This window comes from Melopsittacus undulatus, chromosome Z (genome assembly GCF_012275295.1).
Source record: "Melopsittacus undulatus isolate bMelUnd1 chromosome Z, bMelUnd1.mat.Z, whole genome shotgun sequence".
In the NCBI taxonomy this organism is placed as follows: domain Eukaryota; kingdom Metazoa; phylum Chordata; class Aves; order Psittaciformes; family Psittaculidae; genus Melopsittacus; species Melopsittacus undulatus.
This window is the reverse complement of record NC_047557.1, coordinates 103,074,361-103,101,853: the sequence shown is the minus strand read 5'-3', so window position 1 is coordinate 103,101,853 and position 27,493 is coordinate 103,074,361. Positions and strand designations below refer to the sequence as shown.

At 41.1% G+C, this 27,493-nt stretch overlaps 1 protein-coding gene across 1 annotated transcript; it reads right to left on the bottom strand.

Annotated features, from left to right (window-relative positions):
* Nucleotides 1–4,441: 4,441 nt before the first annotated feature.
* ADAT1 (adenosine deaminase tRNA specific 1) lies at nucleotides 4,442–27,374 on the bottom strand. The gene is made up of 9 exons (XM_005143298.3): nucleotides 27,092–27,374; nucleotides 26,372–26,440; nucleotides 25,132–25,186; nucleotides 24,333–24,463; nucleotides 20,878–21,493; nucleotides 16,550–16,695; nucleotides 13,936–14,035; nucleotides 11,271–11,357; nucleotides 4,442–4,574 (listed from the first exon to the last, which is right to left on the bottom strand). The coding sequence occupies exons 1-9, from the start codon at nucleotides 27,330–27,332 to the stop codon at nucleotides 4,442–4,444; spliced, it is 1,578 nt and encodes a 525-aa protein (XP_005143355.2). The 5' UTR covers nucleotides 27,333–27,374.
* Between the last annotated feature and the right edge of the window lie 119 nt (nucleotides 27,375–27,493).

Genomic DNA, 27,493 nt, shown 5'->3' with positions numbered 1-27,493 from the left:
GGGTCTGGAACAGACACCTGATCGACCTTTTTGCACAGTACTGGTGTTTACACTTTGAAATTAAACGATAACATTGTTGGAAAAGTAGGATCACTTTGAACTTCATAAGCCAGCAAGGAAACACTCATTAAAGTGTAGATTCCTAATAACACTTTTACTCCATTTTTATGCTACACGGTGTGGAGGAGTTTACTCTTTAAAATGTTTGCACCCAGTGGAAATCTATCACTTTCCAGGCTCAAATCAGATTCATACTAACTCAAACCCTCATGAAGTCACCTTATGCCTAGAATTATGTCAGGCTCCAGAGTTACTCACAGGTACAGGCAAAAGGACTCCAAAATGAGAAGGTAGGAGCCTGTGAAACATTGGCACTATTACAAGCCTTGTCACAGTAACAGTGCTGCATGTGCTTACTGCATCTGAAAACATGCTCTTGGTTTCAGTAAGCCTTTCACTGTTCAGAATAGCACTGCTTTGTATAATACTGCTTTAATAAACATTCCATCACTGCTTCCATCCTGAATTCCTTCCACCACCACCCTTTCCACACATGTAGTATTAATGTTTACTCTTCACAGAATTTTTGATTCAGAATGAAAAGTGGTTTCATCTGTGATTTTTTTATTATGTTTTATTACTGGAAAATGTTCTATTTCCTTTAAGCTGGAACTCCACAGTCTGACTATGGTTTTCAGTGTTTTTTGCTAGCAGTTAACAGGAGTAAGAAATGTAACTTAAAGCTGCTCAATACAGCTAATGATATATTAACATATAGATATATCTAAACAAAACAAAGGAAGGTGAAGTTTTATTCCCAATGTTATGATCTAGGTGACTTTTGGAATATCCTTCAAAAGCCTCTAAAAAAACCCACATAACTACTGTAACATTTCTGTAATGATTAGATTTAGGAGACCAGGTACATGAGTCATTCCAGAGAATGCAAGGATACTTGAGCTAAGCAGTAACTTAACTTTAATCTACTAATGCACTTAAAATGGCAATAAAACATTAAGAGGTTTCACCTGAAATGCAGAGATGAAATGCATGCATTTAGATAGCATAGTCACGCCTGTAAGATCATGAAAAGGTTTGGGTCCCATGTGATCCTCACTTCCTGCTAACACTGCAGGCCTGGAAAGGCATCTCAATCTATACACTGAACAGAAAACAAGTACCTCACAATTCCTGCAGCCACACTTCCACATCACCTATCTTCAAGCTAATGTAAAATGTCATCTCCAATACAACCAAACCACTCCCAGATGAATTCAGATGGTCTTTTCTCAAAAACCTATCATCAACCTGTAAACCTGTTGCAGCCTTCTCATAATGACACTATCAGACGCTTGGGATGTTTCTGCTTTGAGAGAAAGAACTTCTGGTTTTAGCCCCTCAATTACGGCTCCCAGTTTTACTCCAGTGACTTTCTTTCCTCCCTACCAACAACAGCTTTCCAGAACTAATTCTCAGTTCATTTCCATGCTGATGCCTCAGGCATTTTCTCCAGGTCTGGTTTCATAACCAGTTAATAGTTTGTAACAAGCAAGAGGAAGCAGCAGCAGCACAGCTTTAGCTCGTTCTTTCCTCCAGTGTTTGTGGGCTTGTGGCAAAGCTGATTTAAGTCCTAGGGAAAAGCTACCTTGGGTTTTGGGTTCATGGCTTGTTTTTCTACCAAGAAAGAGAGTAATTTGAATAGTCTTCAGTTTATTCTGAATGTACAGAGATCAGTAGGTGCTTCCAGCCTGCCTAAGGTGAGCAGTGGAAGCACCCTGCGAAGACTAAACCTTGCTTTTGCAGAGGTACTGGATGTTAGCAGGTTACATCATGAGCTGCAGCCTCCAGCTAAAACAGGCTGTTTACTTCTACTTTTGGACAAAACCACATATTTCCATGCTCTGTTTTTGACTTCCTTAAAGGTAAGCAGGTGGCCCTGCCTTGTTACTGCAACTGAAAACAATGGTGCCTCCAACGGTGAAGCTGTTGAAGACATCCCACTCAAGTGTTAGCTTCTTTCTTCTGAAAAACATGGAGCACTGGCCCCCATACTAGTTTGGGAAAATCAGGAACCTACCCAGTCATACAAATACGCTCATTTTACACATGCCTTGGGAATCTTGGTGCCCTCATATGCTCTGCTGCTCCCCTTAGCAACCGTTTGGTTGTCCTCACTAACCATCAACTGTGGGCACTTGGTTTCCTCTGCTTACACTTACCTGCAACTGTGTTCCTCTGTGACAGGGTCTCTGCATTCCAATGTTCTCCCTATGGATCCGACAGGCTCAGCCCTCCATCCTTAAATGCTGCTTTGTTTTACCTCCTCTCTCTGCATATTCATTGACTCACACTAGGCTAAAATACGTCCTCAACTAAATCCAAAAGTGAGGTCAGTATTACTGATCAGCACCTATAAACCTGACAACCAGTGGAAAGCAGCAGTCTACAGGCCACAGGTATTTTACAAACACACAGGAAAATCCAGGAACAATCTTTCCCATCAGCCAGGATCGAATTCTACAGAAGAGTTAAAAGCATTTACATCATGTAACTGCTCATCTGAAACCAGCTGGATGCCAAGACAGAGCTCGCCTTATGTAACCCATTTTAATACTGCAGCTGGATGGGAAATGGGAACATTCCACTCTGGTTAGCAGGTTCCCTACAGACCTTCTTGATTAAGAAAGGGAAACTAGGTACGGTAAGTTACAGTTTCTGTGAGATTTCAGGGAAGGACAAAGGCAAATTTCAGGAGTCTGGAAATGTACCAATTATCTCTTAGGTACAGTACAGGCCTCTGCCCCTGCAATGTAGTTCATCCTGTAGCAAATCTGTGGTAGCATCTGGCCATTTTTCATCCTCTGGTGACTAATGCCAGTCACCATTATCCATAATCCCCTGTCTTCTAAAGACACACGCAATGACTCCCCCCTTCACCAATACAACTGGTCTTTCTGCTGGATTTGAGAGGACAGGCTCATACAGCATTCGCTTTTGTTAGTTCTTCGACAAGTAAGAGCACTATTCTTATTTGACAAGTCAATCCAAGTGTGAAGTAAAAGGATTTGCTGTAATCAGTTCTCAGACTGTAATGCGATAGCTACTGAACAGCTCCACATGCAGCTCAGCAGGTTGACTGTACAGGCTGTTTGCAGAACTGCTGTGCCCATTTTTCAAATCCAAAACTATAGTAAGAGACCAAAAACCAGAAAACTCAAGTCACTAAAAAATTCTTAGTTTCTAAATTATCCACTTCTTCCATCCTGCCATTGCCTTGTCCAAATGTTTTATGAGGCACAATTTACAGCAGAAAAAAAGGGGAGTATGCTCAGTAGCATGAGCTACTATGGAGTAGCTCCATAGTCCTGAACTTGCTCACAGAATGCAGTACTTGGGACAAAAAGCTTACAGAGGATTCCCTGCTGCCTCCCCCAGCCCCCAGTGCTTACTGACTGCCATGCAGACATTACTCGGTAATAAGGCATAAAGGCAAAGACTGTCAGAGACCACTTCAGTCTCCCCAAAGTATCTCCACCTCTGCCAGGCAATTAATGAACAGCTGCCAGGAAACAGTGACATAAATGGTTAAGACATCCCTGCTTTTAATTAACCACGTATTACAGGGAGACAGCAGTTGGACAGTGCTTGAAACACTGCAGAGCAGGTAAATGTTTGCCAGGAATTACACAGGACTGACAGGTTTGAATGAGGAGGTTTCCTTCCTGCCCACAGAGGCAACGCAGTTGAACAGGTATCTGGTGAAGTCCTGAAGTTAAAACAGACACATGAGATGGATCACAAGTGGTGTTATTTCACACTGCTTCTCCCCAGCACCTCTTTACTTCTGCTTTGGCTGCATTTAGTAACTAGAAGCTTACATGAAGGAATTCCAGGAAAAAAAAGACCCTTTAACATATTTCCAGTTAGAAGCAATGGGGTTGGGGGACATGGAAAATTCTTCCAGGAGCCAGACAAGGAGAGCCAAGAGTTATATAAACATTACTTACTACACATCAGGGTTGTCCCAGCAACACAAAACCAACCATAACATTATGAATAGAGGGGCGGAAAAAGCATCAGTAAAGATTTACAAGTGATGGCCACAGCGCTGCTTTAGTTTCAGTTGACATTACTTCCATTGCAATGGACTATGGTTGATGGTTCATATCCTCAGGTAACAGGGTAGTACGTCACTTCTTCCTTTCTTTTGAGGCATAATTGTTTCATGCAGCTCAGAACTTCAAGTCTGCAATCATTCTTTTCTATATTTCAATAAAAAGGGGCTTCAACTCAACCAAAATAAAGACTTCTCTAAATTGCTTTTCTTTTCACTGATCCCTTATAGCACATAGAATCACAGAATAGTTAGGGTTGGAAAGGACCTTCAGATCATCCAGTTCCAACCCTGCCATAGGCAGGGACAAACTAGAGGATATATTTCTCATGTGAAGCACAGGTATTCCTTGGTATTCTTGACCCAACCCATCAGGGCTTGGCCACGCAGCACTTTCCAGGCTTCTTGATAATTTACTGCAGCTTCCTTGTAGTCCCAGTAGGTTTCCAGAGTCTTCATCCTGACAGGAAATACACAACACCAAAAACATTTCTATTATCCTATTGGATGTAATGCTACACAATTAAAAAACAAAACAAAACCCAAACACCCAAGCACATGATGATGACATTTGAGCTCTTTCATGCTACTAAGTGAAATTCTCTTGTGTTTCTAGACAAGACCTGGAGAAGCCAGACCCTGAAGCTAATTCATCTATCTAGACACTGTCAGCAGTCTTACAAAAGGAAGCAAACCAGTTCCTCTCCATGCTTCACACACTCTCCAGCAACAGAAGTGTCATTGTTTGTGTGACCATAGGTGATAGAAAACTTCCATGATAGCAAAGAAACGTCACAGCAGAGCTGAAAAGGTGGCTACAGATAATGCAGAACAAGCAGTCTTGTTCTGCTTGAAGAACAAAGAGGATTGCTGGCTGGAAGGAAGGTTTCTTTTCCAACACAAAATAATGGAGAAGAGTGAGATAAAGGAGAAAATATGTTTTTATTTTCCCTCTAAAGTAAAAGAGACTCAGCAGTTTTGGTGCTCTGCTCCCCTTCCTCATGTAGCACCTACTCCCTAAACCTCAGCACAGCAACACAGGTCCAAGAAAGGCCAAGGTCAATTCGCCACAACCACCTCCAAATCCTTAGCATAGGCAAACTGTTCCTCTCCCAGGTACTCCTAATGTGTACCTCAGACATGGTACAAACCACCTGCACCTTCTGCTCCATCTCAAAACCATACCCTGGGGAGCAGTATGCATGCTTAATGCTTACACTCACAGATAATGACCAAACCCTTATTTGAGAAGAAACTGTTTTACGCTAGCATGCTTCTTACACTAAAATAACATCTGATATATTTGTTTAAGATCGTGACCCTGCCCTTCTTCACTACAACATCATCTAATGACTTGTATTTGTTCTGTACCACAGAATAGCTAATATTAGATGCTGCTTATATCTTCAAAACACAGCTACTTGTACTTATGAGGTCACATTAAAGATGGTCAAAGATCAAAAAAGAATTCTACAACACAGATCTTTTTACCTGCTCAATCTTGTTCAAGGTGAAACAGCTGTTTTGCTTGCATTTGCTGTGGATGTATATATGTAGATACAGATCCACACAGATCTGATTCCACCTGCCACTAAGCCAAGAGAAATACTCCAATGCCCAGCTGTTCTGCATTTCATCCTTGCTAAATGTTGCTGGTTTTCCTGAATCTGCTGGCAGATCAATGGCTCTTGAACTCATATCTGGCAGTGTGATACAATTAAAACACATGAGAGATTCTTCTAACCTAGATCATTCCAATAGACCTTTGTTTGGAAACTGTTACAGGAGACAGTAGAGGACAACACAGCACAAAAGCAAGATAGACAGCAAGGAACAGCTCGGTATTTTCACCCCACTGTAGTAGTTACAAGAGCACATGTGAGTGCAGCCTCTTGGGCTCTCATTCTCCAAGCAGACAACATCACTATAGGATTTAACACTGGATGCAAGAGAAAGCTGCATTTTAAACAGCTTCCTCAAAGAGCTGCCAAAATCAAACATTTATTTAATTCATGCTCAAATTCTCCATTAAGCTCCTAAGAAATTTTCAATCTATAAATGGGAAAAATGCTTTCAAATTCAAGGCACTTTACATCTGCCTAAATCCCTCCCATGATTTGTACCTCAGCTGTGGTTGGGCCACTGAGGGTCTGAGCATCAGGAATAAAGAACCTGTAACATCAGAAGTGCTAGTTTGCTGCCAGAGGCAAACTGCAGTACAACTGTATGGTCTAGTGCCTACTCAGGTCTGCCTGACTACATTCCTTTAATGTTTCTCTTTACTGTTTTAATCTTGCCCCTACACTACTATGTAAGAGAGACACAGTGATTTTGATGGCTGTGTGCCACAGACATGAGATGTGCCACACAGATTTCGTTCTGAAAGGTATTGTACTCTTGGAAAAGTCTTACTCAGATCACCATTATTGCTTGAAAACATTCATGTGCTCAGCTACTTGGAAAGCTGAGCAAAAATGGGCTCACCAGCAAGGCAACCTGCAAAGAAAAGCAATGCACTCAGCAGTACTTTCTTCTCAGCAACAAACTCTACCTCTTTAACCACATATTCAAACATTTACATTAAACTAAAATATACTTTTGAGATTCCAGTCAACCTGCACATGAAAAATACTGATGTAAGCACAAGGCATCAAACATTACTTTTGTACAAAAATTAATGAATTGCATCTAAGAGGGCAAAAGCTCACCAAGCTCCAGTATGTAGAAATCTGATGTGAATCCACAATGACAGGGGTCAGGAAAACAAATAGGGCCTGATTCTGTTAGTGTATTCTTCAGAGCTACAGACAGAATGCAGTCATTGCAGGCAAGATGCTGAGTTAGCTCACTGACTTCTTCTGTGAGTGAGGTCTGCTCAAATATAACAAACTCTAACAGTAAGATAACGTTCTGCAGTATCTGGAAGATTGTCACTATTGCTGTGCCTAAGTTTAGGGAGAACAGATTTTTAATGTATTATTGAAAAATAGGAAAAATAACTGTGTGGCTTTTTCCAGTGTCAACTGAGACGTGGAAAGAATGAATCCCACAGAGAAAGATGTAGAAGCTCAACAGAGTAATTAGAAAAGTAAAGACCAAGTCTTGAGATCTTTATGAAGAATCTTTATGGGCAGAATATACTACTTACTAAAAGACTCTTCAATCTGGCAAAGACCTAAACAAACATCTGTGATGTGCAGTATAGAAAGGACCTAACTGCTCCACAGGCCTCCACGCAGTGGTGGGACCACCACAGAAACTGTTTCATGTACCAGTTTTAAACAGAAAATGGAAAAGGTACTAGAAAATTGCAACAGAATTCTTGCCAGATATGGTGGTTGTTCTGGTTTGGCTTTAACTGGAGAACATCAGTAACACTGAAACTGCACCTTTCCCATGACAGTTACTTTCATTAGGCTGACACTTCCTTACCATCATTCTCCCTCATTCCATCGGGAAATATTTAGCAGTCACCTGGTGACATCCTTTTGTTTTTCACAAATAAACACTGGCAAAAAGACCTTAAACATGAACCTCAGGCAAAGGTTCCATAATGTATCTTAAAGCCATCTGAAAGTCCTTGCGCTGCTCTGTACGACAGCCCACACCCTCCAATCAGGTGTCACTGGAACTGGAATTGTTCCTACTGCAGACAGAATGGGAACAAAGAATAAAGCACAATCCTAATTGTGAGGGCTCCTGGCTACAGTTTAAGGGAAAAGAGAATCAGTGATCCATGTAATAAGCCCAACAAGAAACTTGAGGCAGGTTTATACAAACCCTCCCTTACATTCAGACAAAGGGCTACAGAGCCAGCCACACCTTGCACAAACTGAAAGGCCTGGTGACTCTGTATGGTGGACACCACTGTGTGACAAAAGTCTTTCACTTTCACATCACTCAGGTGATGCACAAAGCATGAAGCTTTTCCACCAGCAGGGAAAACAACCAAAAATGTAAACCCCCTCCTTCACCATATAACCACTAAGAGATCTGCAAATAACAATAAACTGTGGATGTTTCTACATAACAATTCAGATTAGCAATGGCACAACACTGCCACGCAACATGTCATCTTTGACAGTGAGAATGAAAAACGTGGTGGGGAATGATGGATTCATGTACCAGTAATTTCAAAACAAGAACATGAAACGACATGAGAGGGAGACAACAGGAGAGAATGGAGTATGGCAAGTGGAGGTTATAAAAGAACAAGTAAGTTTAGATAGTCTAGCTAGAGACATGAATGAAAATATAAGGTTCAGAAGCCAGAGGTCATAGAAGTTATCAGAAAGGAAGAAAGCGTAACAGCACAACACAGCAATATCTGGCTCTTTGTGAAGAAGTAGCTAATGCCAGCTAAACACAACCTCCTTCACTGCCTCAGTTGAAAGCAAATAAACTAAATCCTGACCAAAACAACTGCTCAGTGTAATGTTTAGCATCTTGGAGAGCCAGCAAAGCTCTGCCCCAGTAGGCCTTCTCCCTTTTCCAATGTAACAGTGAGTGCATCGATCCTCTGGAGAGAAGTGAATAAAAGAGAGAGGAAGGCACAAGAAGCCAGAGAAGCAGATTTAGACACCATAAAGAAGAAAACATAAGAACATCAGAAGCAGTATACTAGTTCCATGTAAAGCTTTAACTGCCCCAGTATCCTAGGTCTGACAGTGGACAACCTTACATGAAGGAAGCATTAAGTAGAGTAAAGAATGGCTTTTGTCTGAATGTACGAAGACAAACTGTTCAGAAAATTTTAAAGGACAACACAATGAGATTCCCTGGATGGAGCAGAAAGGATGGGTGTCAAGAGACCAAAAAGTGGACTAGAAGAAGCAAAGCAGGAACTTAGGGACAAAGTGGAAAAAGGAAACTAGGTGACAGCATCGCACCAGAGACAAACATCTGTGGGAGGAGATAAGATGCATTTGAACAGGAAGAAGATACGGAGCTGGGTAACTTAAATACACAGGAGTTTAGGGGAAACAACTTGAGAGTGTGGGATTTTTTATCTGAGGTCCACTCAAGCTCATACTACAAAGAGGAAAGGAAGAATCACAGAATCCCAAGGGTTGGAAGGGACCTCGAAAGATCATCTAGTCCAACCCCCCTGCAAGAGCAGGGTAACCTAGAGTACATCACACAGGAACTTGTCCAGGTGGGCCTTGAATATCTCCAGTGTAGGAGACTCCACAACCCCCCTGGGCAACCTGTTCCAGTGCTCTGTCACTCTCACAGTAAAGGAAGAAAACACATCAGAATATTTTGTAGAAAATGAAAGAAAAGAAGGAGAAAACAGCAATACCTTTTTTTTTTTTTTTATTTTGCTTTCTAAGTGAAGAGTAGGAAAAACAAAGACTTCCAACAGGAAAGCAACTGGACAAGCTGACTGGTGAGCTAGCACCTCTACTGTACAAATCGAGTTTGTGCAGCCACATCTGCACATCAGCTGGATTTTGTCAGGAGAAAACCAAGCAGAAAAATGGTAAAGGACAAAAAAGTCAAAGGAAATTACAAACCCACTGGAATCTAGAAAAGCCCTGAGGGGAAGTGACTTTATGTAAGCAGCACATGATCTGCACAATAAGTCACCTACCCAACAAAGCACAGCTCACACTCTGCTCACACTCAGAGGATGTTTTGATGGCTGAACAAGTGAGATAAACTCCCACTGAAAAGAGGTTAACAATTTCATATTTAAACCTGAAGAAGAGTGTATTCTATTTATAGAATCAGTTGAAAGTGTTTCAGCAGTGGCGCGGCTCATGCTGACATCAGAACTTTAAAATAGTCCTGAAACTTCTACAGACACAAAAGGTAACTGCAAGAAACTCAATAGCATGCAAGATCTAATAATACAAATCCAGGACACACTTATTTTAGGTTCACCTCATCTAATATGTTGGCACCATGAAAGGCAGAAACAGCCCATCTCCCTTTCTTCCAGCTACACATACCTCTTACTTCCTTTGCACAGGATTTATTATGTGTTTTAGCCTTACATGAGCCAATTCAGCTCATCAGTCCAACAGAAAACGCAGAAGACAAGCAAACTGTTTTCTGCCATATAAGCTAGTTGAACTGGCTCACCCTGAGGCTGAAGAAGTGCAGGTGATACAAGGGAGAAAAGAGGAATCTACAGCCATCAGCAGCAGAGACTGCTGTGGGACCACCACCCTCAGCAGCTACCAGCAGCTAAATTAGCTTAACAGCTAGCATAATCACATCCCTGGTGAAATCATACCTGCAAATAACTCTAAAACAAACTAACCCTTCCAAGGTAATGGATTTGGAACCTTCTGCATCTCTCAAAATCTCTAAGCCAAAATGAGAGTTTTTTGTATATGTAAAACTAAGCCCTGCTCCATGGTAGCTGTTCTGGCTGGAATACCACCAGATGTGTAATGCACATAATGCGATGCCAGACCCGGTGACTACCACAAGAAACTCCAGTCTGATAAACCAAATTTGTTTCTAATAATGTAAAAGAAACCTCCAAGTATAGCTTCCTCAGGCAACTTTCTCTCTTTCCAGAAAGTCTTCATAATATATGCATTGCAGAAAGAGTCCTACAACTTCTCACCTTACTAGCTCTCAATCCATCCTACACATAGATGAAAGAAAGATTTTAGCCTACTCTTTTCTAAAAAAAACCCAAAACCAAAACAGCAAAACTTTTTTTCCCCTCAAACTCTGTTTCAGACGAAACCACTTTGACTCAGAAGACAAACAAACAAAATGTAGATTTTTCTGTAAAGACAGCAAGTTGAAGAGGCTTACAGAAGTGTCCATCAGTTACAGACACCAGATCTAGTGCAATGACCCACTGATCAGGAACAGAGTTTACCCTTCTCAAAAGAAGTAAGCCTTCAGAACAGATCAGCTGCCCCAAATTCTTACCTTAACTCCAAACAACCCACCTGCAATTTCTGCAGTCATTAATACATCAGATGTGATACCTATTTCTCCATGGAGGTGATTAAAAAGACCAAAAAGTCTTTCTAACCCACCAAGTACATGCTATAATTTTCAAAGACCAAATTTTAACAATGAACTTATCAAAAGTGAGATTCATAAGCGGATTCTGGTATTATCACATAATTATTGAGTTTCATTAAGTTTGAAATCACTTTTCTAAATCTAACAAAACTGTCTTTACCGGAGAGTGTCTGGCAGATCCTCAGGCGGAATACTCATCACCAGCTTTTGGAATGTATGGAAGAGTTCCACTTTACAGATCTTGGATCTGATGGAAAGAAAAAATAAAAAAATCAGGAATTCTGATGGAAAAAGGATTCAGAACTGTACTTCCTCTTACAGCTCACAGTATTAAACCCCAGCTGAATGTTTTTGATTAAAAACATTTTCACTTCTCAAAGAATGTAGAAAGTTCTCAACAATTTAACTTTTCCTACCCCATCCAAGCTGCTCACCTGCCTTTTCACTTTGTTTTAAATGTTGTATTGACAAAGAGCTCTGTTGCCACCATGGTGCCAGCCAGAACTCCTATCAGTTTGCAGAGAACATTTTAATATCCCCACATGGTTATCTGTGTGAGAGTGCACCGTCATCAGCTCACAACTACAGCAAGGTTGAGCCAGAAGGACTAGTCCCAGATCAAACAACCACAGGAGACTTGAGAGGCTTGTTCAAACTGGCAGACTTATTCAGAACAAATAGAAGAATCAGCAGAAATAGTTGGAACAATGCTGTCCTTCTCACAGTAGTGACAAGGACACACACAACAACAGCTGCAAAGCAGTTAAATATTACAAGGCTCATAAAAAAAACAAAGTGAGTCAAAGTTTGAAGATACCATATGCATCTCAGTCAGTTTTAAGCCCCTCACTTTCCCCAAAGAGAATGCAACCAGAAGAACTGTTTATAAAGCGTGGTTCATTTTTTTGAGAGCCCCAGCTATTTTCTCTATTTAAGTAAATTCTCTTTATACACTTGTCTTTACAATGACAGAGCTCTCCAAAAAGTGCAAACTGATTCTCCAGAAACACTGAAAAAAAACACCAGTCAAAAAGCTTTCTATTTTGGTAGTATGTTAAGAACCCCAAAATTGGCATGCAAAGATGTTCTAAAATTTCATCTTCATGCTAATCTGTCAGTGGTTCATATTATAGTTTCTGGTGTTTTAGTTAAATAAGTATTAACAAAAGCACACACCAGACATCTACCTACAAATTCCTTTTAGTCAGTCAGCTTTACCTTCCTTGATATTTAGCGTTATCTAGCATACTAAGGGGGAAACTCCAAACAACACCCACCCATGAATCACCATGAGATCCCTTGAGGGAAATAAAGTCCTGTTTATTATTAAACACACTGCCAATAAGGATATAAATTCCTTATTTTCATGATAGAAGTTCCTTTTGTGACCATTTATCACACAAGTGCAAAGATTTTACGTATTCCTTGACAGACATTGTTTTTAATCCTGATTTCCTAAGGAAACAAGGCCTTTGAAGTCACACAGTCTTGTAGGCCCTCTCTAATAATTTCTGAATGTTTTTGTAAATTTTGGGCACAGGTAAAAGAGAGGAGGAGCTCTCAACAATAACTAAGTTCCTACAGCACAGTGGCACCTAGCAGATGGCTCTAGAGTTTGAGCTGAGGATCCACAAATGCTACATAACAGATTTAAGCCTACTGAGAAGAGGTTACTTGGTTTGTCTGATCTTTCACACATCTTCTGGGATACATTACATACCACCTAATGAAAACTAATATTCCACTGTGCCCATAAAGCCTGTCTCAAAAGACACACTAAGTCACACAGATCACCTGTGCTAACAATACCCCACAAACCAATGTCACAGACCACAGATCACAAAGTTACTAGTCCTCTTCTTTCAGGGAAAACTGGAAACACTAGGATACACCAGGATAAACTTCAGTCAATGAGAAGCTCAGAACATGCAACTCTCAGGCATGTGAATGAATTATCCACTAGAATTGTCCAAGATCTACTTATTCACTAGTGTCAGGATTACCATCTTTCTTCCAGAAAGCCCAGGAAAAAAAGAACATCATGGCCATTGATAAACCATTGTATAAGCAGCCAACAATCAAAACATGACCACAACCATCAAGCTGAACTTCCACAGACCAGAGCTAATTTTAGTCATCTCACCTAAACCAAGAAAGGTGTAGAGAGATTTGTCTGCAGGTGTTTACAAGTAATTCCTCCTAACCACAAGAAAAATGTGTAACCATTTCTTTAAACATGGATTATGATGTTTGTTAAAGAGCACAGTGTCAAGGAGACTATTGGAAAGTGCCATGTTTTGTGTTAGGAAGATGCTACAAGCATTTAATAACATTTTATAACTTTAAAGCAGAAAGCCACATTACAAAACACCAGTTGTAACAATTATACATCCAGGTCAGCTGGCCTGACTCTTACAGAATAAGAAATCTACAAAAAGGACCTGCAGAACACACATTTGCTTCACAGTCCCCAACTCAAGAGATACGGAGCAAAAATTCTGCTAATTTCAAAGATAATCTATATTTTAACAAAAATTTATCATAATCCACCACCACCATTACCTACAATGCTAATTTTAATCAACAGTGAAAACAGAGAAATAGGATAAATTTGTTAACCCTCATCAACTTTTGCCATTCCAACTCCCCTTCTCTCCCTTACACAGCAACCATTCCCCTTCCACAGCTCCCTACCTTCCCTCTTTTTCCTCACTCCCAATATTTCCTCTATTCTGACAATACGCCATGCACCACATGAGCTGACAGATGTGTGTGTGAGCTAACAAAATAGATCTCTGTGCTCAAACACCATAACATTCTCATACCTGCTCTGATGGCTCCCAATCATCTTCTTTGTTGTTCCCTGCCGGAAGCCATCTGAGGTGACATCCAGAGGCTGCTCAGGGACTGCACTCCAACTGATAGCTGTAGAAGAAAGAATTATGAACAAGGGATATGCTCTCATCACAAAAGCAGAACTTAACAGTTCCTATCATTCCATGTGTTCATGTGATACCATGCTGCTTCCCAAAATAATTCAGATTACTTGCACCACAGTCTACATCTTCCTTATTTACTGCGTGCTATTATTTTATTACATGTTGTATACTCCAAACAGTTCTGACTTTGATATCTGACATAAATCAAATATCTGTTGACTTTACTTAAAAATTATTATTATCTAGTAGTCAAATAAAAATAATCTGTTCAAAGACATAGCACGTGCCAACAACCTTATCCTTTACCATTCTGGTTACCTTATTACCGTCTTAAGACTGTAAACTTCTTAATGCTGAAACTCCGCATACCATGCCTCATAGATTCATAAATAAGTAGCAAAGCATCAGTGGCATGTTAACAGAAACAAAACTGTATATCTAATCTGTCCTGCTATATCCTGAAAACAGTTTTTAACTTCTACTGCTGTCCTGGGTTCAGCAGTAGCAGTCATTTTTCTCCTTCTTAGTAGCTGGTGCAGTGCTGATTTTTGACTTTCAGCCTGGGAACAACACTGATAACACCGATGGTTTTAGTTGTTGCTAAGTAATATTTACTCTGACCAAGGACTTTCTGAGTCTCATGATCTGCCAGAAGGAAGCAGAGACAGGACACCTGACCCAAACTGTGGTATTCCATACCACAGCACATAAAGTGGAGGCAGTTACATGGAAGGGCTAGATTGCTGCTCCAGTTGGGCTGGGTATCTGTTGGCGGGTGGTGAATGGCTGTATTCTCTTCCTTTGTTATTTCCCTTATCATTAGTATTACTGGTGGTAGCAGTAGCAGTTTTGTGGTACACCTGAGTTACTGGACAGTTCTTATCTCAACCTGTGGGAATTACATTCTTTCGATTCTCCTCCCCATCCTTCCTGGGGGGAGGGAAAAAAGGGGGGAGACATTTTTTGTTCCCTAAGTTCTCCCATTTTCCTGTGCTCCTAACAGGCAAAACAGCTGCACATACATTACCTCTAAAGACAATTTTCAGTTTCTCTCCTTCATGATGCTCAAAACCTCCAAATTATAAAGCATATTATGGTAGCTGATTATGTTAACTGCACTTGTATCGTGATTTGGCTGTATGCTGCAATTGCCATGCTCTCTAAGTGTAAATGGTACTTGCACTGTGATTTAGGTACAATGCTGTATCACTCTGCTGAATTAAAATTCTGTGTAATGTCAAACAACATTAAATACAAAAAACTGTTATTGAAGACTGCACCTTACATGCGCGGGGTATCTAAAACCACCTGGTTGGAGTCTGATATCCTCTGACAAAGAGATAATCTACTTAAATATGAAAATGTTTTCTATCCTTTTTTTTATATCACAAACTTCAAAATATTAGAAAGAACACATTTCTATTTTTAAGAATACCAGCTGCAATGTTCCTATCAAGCATATTTCAATGCTCAGTGTAACAGCCCTGAATTTATTCTGATTTTCACCTCTTCAAGAAAAAAAATCAACATGGCATAATTTATATATGTAAAAAAGTATGATCATTCATGATTCATCTTTATTTAATAGACTGACATGAGTAACCGTAGAGAAAGAAAGTCATACACAGGGATTTAGCAGCTGGCTTCAGATCTTTTTTTGCAAAGTAAACTGGCACCATTTTTCAATGATGGATTTTGTTTCCTATCTCACAGAATCAAAATATTTTCCTTCCTGGCATCTGTAAAAAATCCAGTCTAATAAATCTGAATTCCATTCAGGAACCCTTTGCAGTCTATTTTACAATCAGGTCTATTGTATGAGAATAACTTCCAGTTCCAGAAAAGCATACAACAGCAGAAGGTAAGCATGTCCAAGCTTAAACAAACTGTTTAACTAGTACTAGTAACCATACACACACGGTGTCAGCTCCATTGTTCATTTTTTTTTCCCCAAAAGAGACTATGTTGCTAAATCACAGCGTGACTTGAATATTCATTCATCACCATGACAAAAAATGCTATGTCCAAACCCTCTATCAATTAAACCCTCACACTATACTACTCTGTATTCTTTTTACATTCACAGATTTCTGCAGCAGTTACAAGCATAACTCAGCATGGCAAGTCTTCTGTTCATTACCAAGGAAAATGCAAAACTAACTGAAAATAGCAACCTTTTGATATTTTGGGAGGTTTTATTGACCTCAGAACTTCTACTTTAGCTGGTTGTTTCCTCTCTTTGTTTAGCTTAGAAATTCTTTATTACATCAACCAGGTGTTCATTCAGTTTGAAAACTCCCTGCAGAGAACTAGAGGCTGAGCTGAGTATTATTAATTATTAACAATTAAGTTCTGACCTGAAATTAATTTCTTGCTGTAAGTCACATGTTGCCTCTAGCACTGGCAATGAATGATGTTCCATTTTAGAAAACCAGCAAAACCACCTAATTTCTATTTGGACTTCTGCACACAGTTATGCAACGAGCCCAGGTGAACTCACCTGCACTGCAAGGCACAAGCTTTGTTTTGCTGTTAGTCTGAGCTTCCTGAATTGCCTGACGGCTGTGCTCAAACCGAAGATTTGACTGCAGCAGCTTAACCTCCTGGGTGACAAAACCAGCTGGTAAACACGAGATGTGCTGACACCTAAAGTAGGTATGGAAAAATGCAAGTGATTTTAAGTCTGCTCTTCCCAAACAAGCTGATTTTGTGCAATTTCCCTCCATAATCTAAAATATGTTACTTTTTACATTAAAACTGAATTTAGCATGAGTTATGGAAGAAAGACAAAGAGGCTTAAGAGCATGTTTCCCTTCAGAAAAGTATTTGCTAAAAAAACAAAGACACCTAGTTTGTTAAGACTTTGTACATCCTAAAAAAATGCGACTAATTGATTTTTAAAAAGGTCTAGATATAAAGACTAGTTAACCCTCCTAATGGATGGAGATAAAATATGGAGGGTAAAGACTGCAATAATCAAAGTGTTGACATAGTAAACCATATCACACTAACAGCTGTTTTATGAATGTGGAAGTTCATAATCCAAGTCTATAAAGATGCAAGATACATTTACAGTTCTATACATAATCTTACCTGTGTTACCTTAAACTAATGCTACACACTGAATGGCATTATGATTGTACGAGGAAAGACATCAAGTATTACAGAATGAGGGAAGCATTATCCAGTAAAGTCCACTGCAGAGATAGCTATAGAGTTTCACCGATTAATATACTATGACCTCTTTGATAACCATCCTAGAAGGATGCAAGGCTATGGAGAAAAGGAGTTATTAAATAAAGTCAAACCTTTCAGAGGAACTGATGTAGTAACTGGCTCTTAATGGGAGAGGTTCAGCTCCTGGGTTTCCTTCTTGTCCTCCATTCCCTTCACTCTGCCCTGTTCTACTTACTGTCCTTTGAAACTTGCAGATGCCTTTGTTGCACTGAACCAACCTCCTAAGCAAGAAAAACACCCACTTCCAATCCTTTTGTTGCTGGAATAGTTTTCATTAACTCAGAGTTGTGAGGAGCAAGAAAGCCAGCGCACAGCAGAGGAGGTTCCTCATTTGGCAGCAGTGCACCTCACCTCACATAAACTTCCCTGAAGTGACAAGCTGTGTTACCAGAATACTGCTCACAATAAAGTGAAGCATTCCACTGTATAATGAACGACTCCACAGGGTGTAGTTCAGGTAAAAGAGGAAGACAGATTTTTACCATCACTGATCTGCACCTACACTTGGCATTTCCAGTCTAAGACAACTCAATGTTTTCCCAGCTGATCAGTGCACGCTGTCACATGCTAGGTGACACAGCCCACACGACTCTTCCAAACAGCTTGCTCTCCTGAAGTCCATGCTTGTGAGTTTGCTTTTTCCTTCCGTCCCTCCCCTTGGAGTCCTGAACTCCACCAATTCATAGTCACTGCAACCAGGGCCTCTTTTGCCTTTCACATCCCCACTGATCCCCTCATTGTCGGTGAACATGAAGTCCAGCAGAGTACCTCTTCTCCTTGGCTCCTCTCTGCCATTTCAATCATTCCTAATGGTGGCTCAGGTTCAAAAATTAAACTTTTTTTATACTGCAGTGCAGGAGAATGAGAAACAAGTCTGTCAAAGCCAGACTTAAGAAGCCACAAATCTTACTCTTTACAGAAGCTGAAGGCCCAGTCTCACAGCAGAATTCTGAAGTGCATCCCTCAGAATGCATGAAAACTACAAAAGGTGAGCTTGCACTGCACATTCAAATCAGCGTGAATGGAAGTGGTGGGACAGACCAGGGGGAGATACTAGCTTGCATGCAAGTGTGAAGTGTTCCAGAAGCATGAAGTTTTGCTCAAGAAGCTGGCGAATGAAGTTGCTAAGCCACTGTCCATCATATTAGAAAAATCATGGCAGTCAGGTGAAGTTCCTGACAACTGGAAAAAGTGAAATATAACCCCCATGTTCAAGGAGAAAACAGATGACCATGGAATTACAGACCAGTCAGTCTCACCTCTGTGCCTGGCAAAATCTGGGAGCAGATTCTCCTGGCCGGCATGCTAGGGCACATGAAAAACAACAAGGTGCTTGGTGACAGCCAGCAGGGATTCACTAAGGGGAAATCCTGCCTGACCAATTTGGTGGCCTTCTATGATGGGGCTACAGAACTGATGGACAGGGGTAGAGCAGTTGATGTCATCTACCTGGACTTGTGCAAAGCATTCAACACTGTCCCACATGACATCCTTGTCTCTGAACTGGGGAGACATGAATTTGATAGATGGAGCACTCAGTGGATAAAGAACTGGCTGGATGGTCGCACACAGAGAGTTGTGGTCAATGGCTCGATGTCCGGCTGGAGACCAGTAACGAGTGGTGTCTCTTACGGATCAGTGGTGGGACCGGTCTTGTTCAACATCTTTGTTGGTGACATGGACAGTGGGATTGAGTTCACCCTCAGCAAGTTTGCCGATGACACCAAGTTGTGTGGTTCGGTTGATACACTGGAGGGAAGGAATGCCATCCAGAGGGACCTTGACACACTTGTGAGGTGGGCTGATGCCAACCTCATGAAGTTGAACCATGACAAGTGTAAGGTCCTTCAGCTGGGTTGGAGCAATCCCAGGCACAGCTACAGGTTGGGCATGAACATGAGCAAGAACATGGGCTCGCAGTGTTCACTCACAGCCCAGAAAGCAACCGTGTTCTGGGCTGCATCAAAAGGAGCGTGACCAGCAGGTTGAAGGAGGTGATCCTGCCCCTCTGCTCTGCTCTCGTGAGACCTCACCTGGAGCATTGTGTGCAGTTCTGGTGTCCTCAACATAAAAAGGACATGGAACTGTTGGAACAAGTCCAGAGGAGGCCACGAGGATGATCAGGGACTGGAGCACCTCCTGTATGGAGACAGGCTGAGAAAGTTGGGGCTGTTCAGCCTGGAGAAGAGAAGGCTGCATGAAGACCTCAGAGCAGCCTTCCAGTATCTGAAGGGGACCTATAGGGATGCTGGGGATGGACTCTTCATTAGGGACTGTAGTGATAGGACAAGGGGTAACGGGTTCAAATTTAAACAGGGGAAGTTTAGATTGGATCTAAGGAAGAAATTCTTTACTGTAAGGGTGCTGAGGCACTGGAATGGGTTGCCCGGGGTGAATGCTCCATCCCTGGCAGTGTTCAAGGCCAGGTTGGACAGAGCCTTTGGTGACATGGTTTTGTGTGAGGTGTCCCTACCCTTGGCAGGGGGGTTGGGACTGGATGATCTTAATGTCCTTTCCAACCCTAACTGTTCTATGATTCTATGAATATGAACAGAAACAAGTGCTGACATGAGATCATGACTTTTCAATCTGGTTGCCAAACAGACTCATCTTTCTAAACCTAAATGTACTGCACCACACCACAGCAATTCCTGCGCTAGGTCTAGAAGTAGGTTTCTAAGGGATGCACAGCTCACCTGAAGACACAATGAACAGTCACAATTTTAGAACAGCAGCTTTCAAAAACTTCTACTGGGAATGGCTGACAATATAATTTTGAAATTTTACATGGGATGGACTTACAAGCAAATGCAATAACCCAAATATTAACCTCCTGGGAAACTTCAAGTTCAGATCCAAGCTCAGAAAGACAGCAAGAAGTAAACTGGTTTTACTAGAATTCCCTTCCAAGTAAGTTTAATGTACTGCCTCTTTTACCTGCTAGAAAGCTAGTTTGAAAGCAGGGTCTAAAATCAGCAAAAGCATCAGAAGAACTAAGTTAATTTAAGGCTGTTATAAAGGTCTGTAAGGACAACCAGAAAGACAGTGCAAAAGTCTACCTATGCATTTACTTGGAGTAATTTCGGATTGCATTTATGATAGACAGATTTGGGAGCTTTTTTAATTTAATATTAGGAATGCCGCTGCAAGACATAAAAGCTGCTTTTGCTCATCAATGCAATTCTGTAAAATGAAACTTACTACTCAGAATGACTCTCTGGAGTATGGATGACTGAATAAATTGAAAAGTTCAGCTTCACTACACTGCCTGCATGTCCTTCCAGCTGCTTTTTCTGCTGGAAAGCTTTTAGGAAAACTCTGGTGGGTAACAGCTTCTCACTGCTCTGTGATGGGACAACCAAGGGGATCCAGAATCTAATGGAAATTCTTTTGTGAATCTTCAAGTCTGATCCACAGCAGGAGCCACCTTCTCTCTATGCTCCACAGGAACATTTTCTGAAAATGTGAATTTGCAGAAATTGACATATTCTGCACATGACCCTGGAACAAAGTTCTGGTATTTGTGTGATATGTTGTCTTCCATAACTCATTGTCTCCATACACACTATCTGATTTCCAGAGAACACTTACCTTTCAATAATTGCTCTCCGCATGACTTCTTGGCTGTAGGGACACTTCCCCACTATAATTGCTGACAGATACAATGGATACTGCAGGAAATGCATCAGAAGAGCTCCTTGACATCCTAATACATTCCAGCGAGCCAGTTTATCACTGCAGGACATTGAGCATGTTCTGTCCCCACGACCTGGCTTCACTCGTAATAACCCCACAGAGTGATAACCTAGCCCAGGTATTCGGGAATCACTCAGCTCTCCAGGCACGCATTTTGCTCCAGTTCTATAAACATCTGCTACCTTTGGTCTCCCTAAAGTAGTCTCCTTATTAGCTGTTTGCCTCTCTGCAGAATCTTCACAGCTCTCTGGATCTGTGTCAACTTCTCGTTCCACAGATCCTTGCTGAACAGCCACATCTTCAGTGATTATGGAAAAATAACCATCATTGTCAGTTTTCATTCTCTTGACTCTATGATCACTTGCCATTTTCTTTGATTTCCTTGTATCTTCTGGACCCAAATGATCATGGTTACTTCTACACTCTGCTAACTGTCCAACCGCATCAGCTCCAGTTGCTAGCCTACTTAGGTTTGATGGTTCAGTCATTGGAATAATAGAAGCATCTCCACCTAGAACAGAAGAAATAATATCAAAATTTGCCAAAGTTGTACCTCTTGTGAGTGAAACACATCACAGCAGTACTATGATGACTGCTGTTGGCTTTCACAGATTTACACTCAGGAAAATTTTAACTATGAGAACACACTTTTCAAGCAACACTGATGTACAAAGAGGAATCAGACTTCATTGAAATTTTATCCAACCTATGTTTAATTTCATGTTTTGCATTCTACCTAAAAATAATTAAAAAAGCAAAATTTAAAATAAAAATCATAAAGCAAAAGGTGTCATTGGCATCTGACAGACCACAGGCAGTGCTGAAGACTCAGAGGAAAATTAGTCTGAACTAACTAACCAATACAACTCTCAAAGGACTAAGTAAATAATAACATATCAAATAAAGATGTAAATTTTAAACTGTATCACTAAAACAAGATTGAAACAGTATTCTGAAGCTCAGTTCAAAGCAAACCAGGCCTGACAGGTATGTGAGAAAAAGGCAATCAGGAAATGATTCTTGCTATTAAATTGAAGATAGATGTGGATTCTGATATTGCATTACTAAAGAAAAACATCATAGTATACTCCAGCAATGTGATCAAAATCACAAAAAAATCTGAGCAACTAATTCACTATGTGAAATACTAATGAGGTTCATTTTGAGAGCACTGTGACCTTTCCACTCTGGTAACAGACTAGCAGCTGAAGAATATACTGGTAGGATTGTGATAACATTGAGACCTCCATTAAAATGATAAACCAGGAAGTCTCATTCCTACATTTTGCTAATAGATCTCATTTTTGTGATGCTGGGGTTTGCTTTTGTTTTGTTTTGTTTTTTAACAAAAGTGTTTTCCTGTACAAAACAAGAAGTTGCATCCATTCCATAAGATTTTGGTTAGGGTGAGACAATGCGGGGCACAAAATTACAAAATTGAATATATAAACCTTTAGAATCAGTTCTAAGTAATGTTAAGTTTGATGGCTTTGTAACAGTAGCAATGGAAAATTACTGAGGTGCATGATACATAGGAAAAAAAATAGAGTACAGCTGGAGAACATCCTGAGAATTCTTGTACAAGAGAAATCGGTATAGTTGAGATGGTTTTAAGAAAAACAGTCTAGAAGAAGAGGACGCAGGAATAAGGAGTATCTGGGAATGGCAGGTGTCCAGGATGGGTTACAGTTAAAGTAACTGGTAAGTAGGAGGATTGTTATGTCTCTGGTGCTAAGGAACCAATGAAGGTGGTATGAGCATCTACTGTGTGTGCTTCAGAGGCTGCCAGAAGTGATGAAGATTGTTGGAAGAAGCAAACAACCCTCAGAGACCAGCACCACATTTTTGTACACACACGGAGAACTTTCTGGAAAATTATGTAATCCACATGTAGGGTCATGAATATGTATGTGTGCCCAGTGGCTATATAAAGATGGCTTGTCTAGCAGTATGGAGACACACGTTAGGAAGAGTTATTCCCCGTGTCTCCCAGCGCTGCAATAAAGCTTGTCAGCCTGAAAACTTTGTTGGCAAGTTTGTTCCTGGAGTTTTCTCCAAATCAAGGGGACTGTCTTGTAGGTGGGAATTTTGGTTGTTTTGTGGGAATTTGGTTTTGGTTTCTTAGGGGGGGGTTTGTTGATTTTTTCCCATTTTGTTTTGGTGGCTTGTTCTTGGTTTTGGTGGGTTTTCGTTTGGTTTGATTGGGTTTGATTTTTTTTTTGTTGTTTGGGGTCTTCTGTGTGTTCTGTGTTCAGTTGTAACAAGTCACTTTTCTCCTTCTTAGTATCTGGTGCAGTGCTGTGTTTGGGATTGAGTCTGAGAACACTGCTGATAACACACAGGTGTTTTCATTGCTGCTCAGCAGTGCTTACCACAATCAAGGACTTTTCAGTCTCATGCTCTCCAGTGAGGAGGGACATGGGAAGCCAGGAGGGAGCAGAGACAGGACACCTGACCCAAACTAACCCAAGGGGTATTCCATACCACAGCACATCATGCCCAGTACAAAAACTGGGGGGAATTATCCAGAAGGCCCACATCACTGCTCAGGTTGGGTATCTGTTGGCAGGTGATAAGCAACTGTTTGTGCATCACTTGTGTTTATTGGTATTTTCCCCTTCCTTTTTTATTTTTATATTCTCTCTTCTTGTTATTCCCCTTATCATTATCATTATTGGTGGTAGCAACAGTGGTTTGTGTTATACCTTAGTTACTGGACTGTTCTTATCTCAACCCATGGCAGTTACATTCTTTCCATTCTTCTCCCCACCCCTCTGGGAGCAGGAGGGAAGAAGTGGGGGAGTGAGAAAGCAGCTGCAGGGTTCTGACTTACTGGCTGGGCTCAAACCATGACAGTGTGGTTGGGGTTATTTTGGACTGTTATGTTTTTTTTTCTGAGGTTTTGTGTTTTATGGACTGCTGGTCTTGGGTTTCTTTGCTTGTTTTTTTTTTTTGTTTAAGGATCTGTGATAATTGCAAATGATTTCATTATAATTTGAATCCAAGGAAACAACATTTAAAGCAAAGCAATAAGGAGATATGACGGGACCTCTGACAAGTATGTTAGTTTCTGGAAAATAGAATAGTAGCTGTTATCATCTAAAGAGAAAGTGAAGCATTCTACTATACAACAAACAACATACCAGATTTACTGAATTCTCACAAATCACATCCAGTGAGAAAAAATGCCAAATGTATCTGTGAAAGACTAGTCAAGTATCTCTTACGGCACATACTAATAACATGAGTTACTGCCTCACACTCACTCCAGACCAAAAAGACCAAAGGCAGCGGGCAGAAAAGATTCTACAAGTGGAAGCAATGAAATTAGTTCACTCCAGCGTACTCACATGGGGTATGACTGGAGAAGAAAACAAATATGACATTTGGTTTGAGTTTCCATTTCCCAGTTTCAGTTCCTGGAATAAAGATACTGCACTGCTGATGGGAAGCTGCCAGCCACATCTGATGGAGAAGATACCTGTCAGGCAGAAAGTTTTTGTGAAACATTTACTTCATTTCTGATGCATGGGAAGGTAACAAACATGAGACACCCACCAGTGCCCATCCTTTCCTGGTGAAGTCTGTGAGAAGCAAGGAAGTTTTGCTTCTAAAGATAGATGGGATCCAACATAATCCATAAAAACAAACACATAATTGGAACCTTAGTAACAGCAACCTGACAGGGTCAGATTCAGTGGAGTTAAATGTCTCCTCAAATCATGTATCTGTTCTGTAGCTTTACTATTCTCCTGTCTTGGATCCTTGAACTAGCGTATCCAATGTGAACAAGACAGCTGTTATGTGGAAAAGAGAAAGAAGGCTACCCTTGACAGCTACTCATCAAACCAGCACTGACATCATATGAAATCAGATCCTACTTTGTTCAGAGGCTCTATAAGAACGAAGAAACAGGCTTTTGTGAAAGGGCTTTCACATCCCCCAGAAGTGTAAAAATTAGGCTAAATTCCTTGTTGCAAAGGGGAAAAAAAAAGTGTTGCCTACACAGAAGTAATACCATTCTCTTTCATTATACTCTTATTCCTGAGGCTGCAAAATACGACTATTTTGCTATAGGTCAAAACATTTTTATCACAACAACCAACCTCAAGGGGCATTGAGTAACAGCATGTAAACTTCATGCCTCACCTCTGGAAGCTCCTCTTGGCCACAATTTCAGCATGACTGTCATTCAGAACATCTCCTGAAGCAACAACCAAATGAGAACAATATGCAACATTACTAAAAAGGAGACAACAAAGCAGACAAAATTGGACAATGTCAGTAGTCCAGATTTGTTAGCATGTGAAGGTTTAACATTGGTATTAGGTTACTGCAAGATATTTACAATTCCTATTTCTACAAAATGAGATCAACAGCCTACTCAAATGAAAGATAAAACTCTTTACTCTGCAGCAAACCAGAAACTTGTTGAAATACAAAATTGTAAGTGTTCTGGCATCTGAAATCCTCTGAGTTGAATAAACACTAGCTTCCTTCAAAACCCTCACAGTGTTTGTTCTTAATGGTAACTCTATATTCTCAGATGAAGCATAGCATCCAGAAAATTTTAAGTGTTTGTTAAGCTGTTGGGTGAAATCTCTTGTTGCACTATGTACAATATAAATTACTTTTCTTGTCAATAACACTGATATTTACCAGATTTACACATCTCACCATCAAACTTCCAGCAGTATCTGCCTGCTGCAGTATCTAAAGGAACAGGATCTGCAAATCTACATAAAGAAGGTAGAAAGCCCTGTACCTACATATTTACACTTTTCCTCCTTAGTCGTTTTTCAGCATTAGTTACTGTAGCTTTTGATCTCCCTTAGGAGGGAACAAACATCCTGACTAAAGAAGCAGACATGCAGAGCAAAATCCTACAATAAATGGTAAGAAATGGTAGCTGTGAGAAGTCATGTTTGTGCTACACACACTACTGTACAAATACTTGAAACTAGGTAGCTGCAGAACACATGGTAAAGGAGAAGCAGTCTGTTAGTACACTCCTGGTGCCATCCCTCCCCTAACTCAGCAGTGGCTCTTCTGTATCAGGCCACAACAAAACTAGACTATCAGAGGCAACAGAAGCACAACTATTTTGCTTGTGTTTTGGTTTGCTTTTAGTTATGAAGTCTTTGGGCATGCGGATGAAGGGCCTAAACTACACATTTTCATATATATAAAGTTTATTCACCTTTAAGGCAGCAAGTGCAACAATTTCCAGGGCAGCCATTCTGACAGCCTAAACCTCTCTCTTCTTAATGTGGTGAAACCTGTCTGACACTTCTGCCTTCAAGTCTGAGCCTTGGACATCTGCACTGATTCTATGACACCAGCAAGAAAGAAGGTAGCACCGGATGTCTGGTCTTAACACCATACTTACCTGTTTTTCTCATTTTGTTTTGGCCAATACATTTTGTTCCTGTTCCCATAGCAACAACTTCCTTTGTAACTGAAAAAGGAAACAATTACTTAAACAAACTGTGACCAGAAGCAATGCTCTCATAAAGTCATTGATGTAACAGGCAGGACATTGTGTCAAAGGTAAGATACAGGGAGCCAGGTCAAACCACATTCCAGAAAGCAAACAGCATCTCACCAGTCCCAGGAAAGGTCTATGATCCATAGCAGGAGCACCAACACATGCTTGACATGCTTGGCTACGCCCTGCAACACTGGCAGGTGATAACTCAAACTTGTAAGCAAGCACGGGATATACTTTGTAAAGCAATATGGAAGTGTCAGCAAAGGAAAAGGTAATGGGGAACTATCACCAACACGCAACGTAGTAAGGCAGCCTGTTGATGGAGAGCCAGCTGAGACCTTCCAGGATTCTTTCAAGTATCAGCTGAACACACCTGTGCAAGGGTTTACATTAGTAATTCAGGTCCTCCTAAACTTTCTTCATCTCAGATACAGCCTGAAAAGAACAGTGCTTCACCACAACCATCTCCTTCTAGGCAGAAGTGGTGAAAGCTTTTGCAAAGAGTAAAGCATTTGGGTGGAGACACAAATGGGGTTGGGTTTTTTTGAAGGTATTAAACAAAAACGCATTGAGGGCTGCCAATGCCGCCAGCTGCCCCAGTCCCCACGGCTGTCTTACCCTGCAGAGCCCCTGGACTAGCAAGAACCCCTCTTTGGGTCGTGGACTCCACTTTGACAACAGCTGCCAGTGAAGTCCACTCCCTGCTCGGATCTGGCTTCCCCTGCTTAGGGAGTCCGGTCCTATAGTGCAGGTAACACAGCTCAGCAATTTCATCGGCTGACCACACGGCTTCCGAAAGGAGCTGGATCCCATCACAGCTCTGATCAGCAGCCCCGTTCTCTTCGGCTCTGTGCTGCATGAGTGTCCTGCAGCAGATTCCCCTCCAGGAGCCACCGCTCCCCTCTGCAGCACTGTTTATAATGAACAGTACCACATGGAATGAGCCCGGAGCTCCCAGCTCGGCACCTGAGGCCTCTGCGATCCCCGGAGCAGCCGCCGCACGCCGGCGGCCTCCCCCCT

What these genes read in the sequence shown, in the direction of transcription:
- ADAT1 (XM_005143298.3), bottom strand. Translation starts at nt 27,332, where the DNA reads ATGCAGCACAGAGCCGAAGAGAACGGGGCTGCTGATCAGAGCTGTGAT. An exon ending in CGGAGAGCAATTATTGAAAG is followed by an intron (nt 16,696 to 20,877) that starts GTAAGTGTTCTC and finishes TACCTACTTTAG; the next exon opens with GTGTCAGCACATCTCGTGTT. An exon ending in GATCTGCCAGACACTCTCCG is followed by an intron (nt 4,575 to 11,270) that starts GTAAAGACAGTT and finishes ATTTCCTGTCAG; the next exon opens with GATGAAGACTCTGGAAACCT.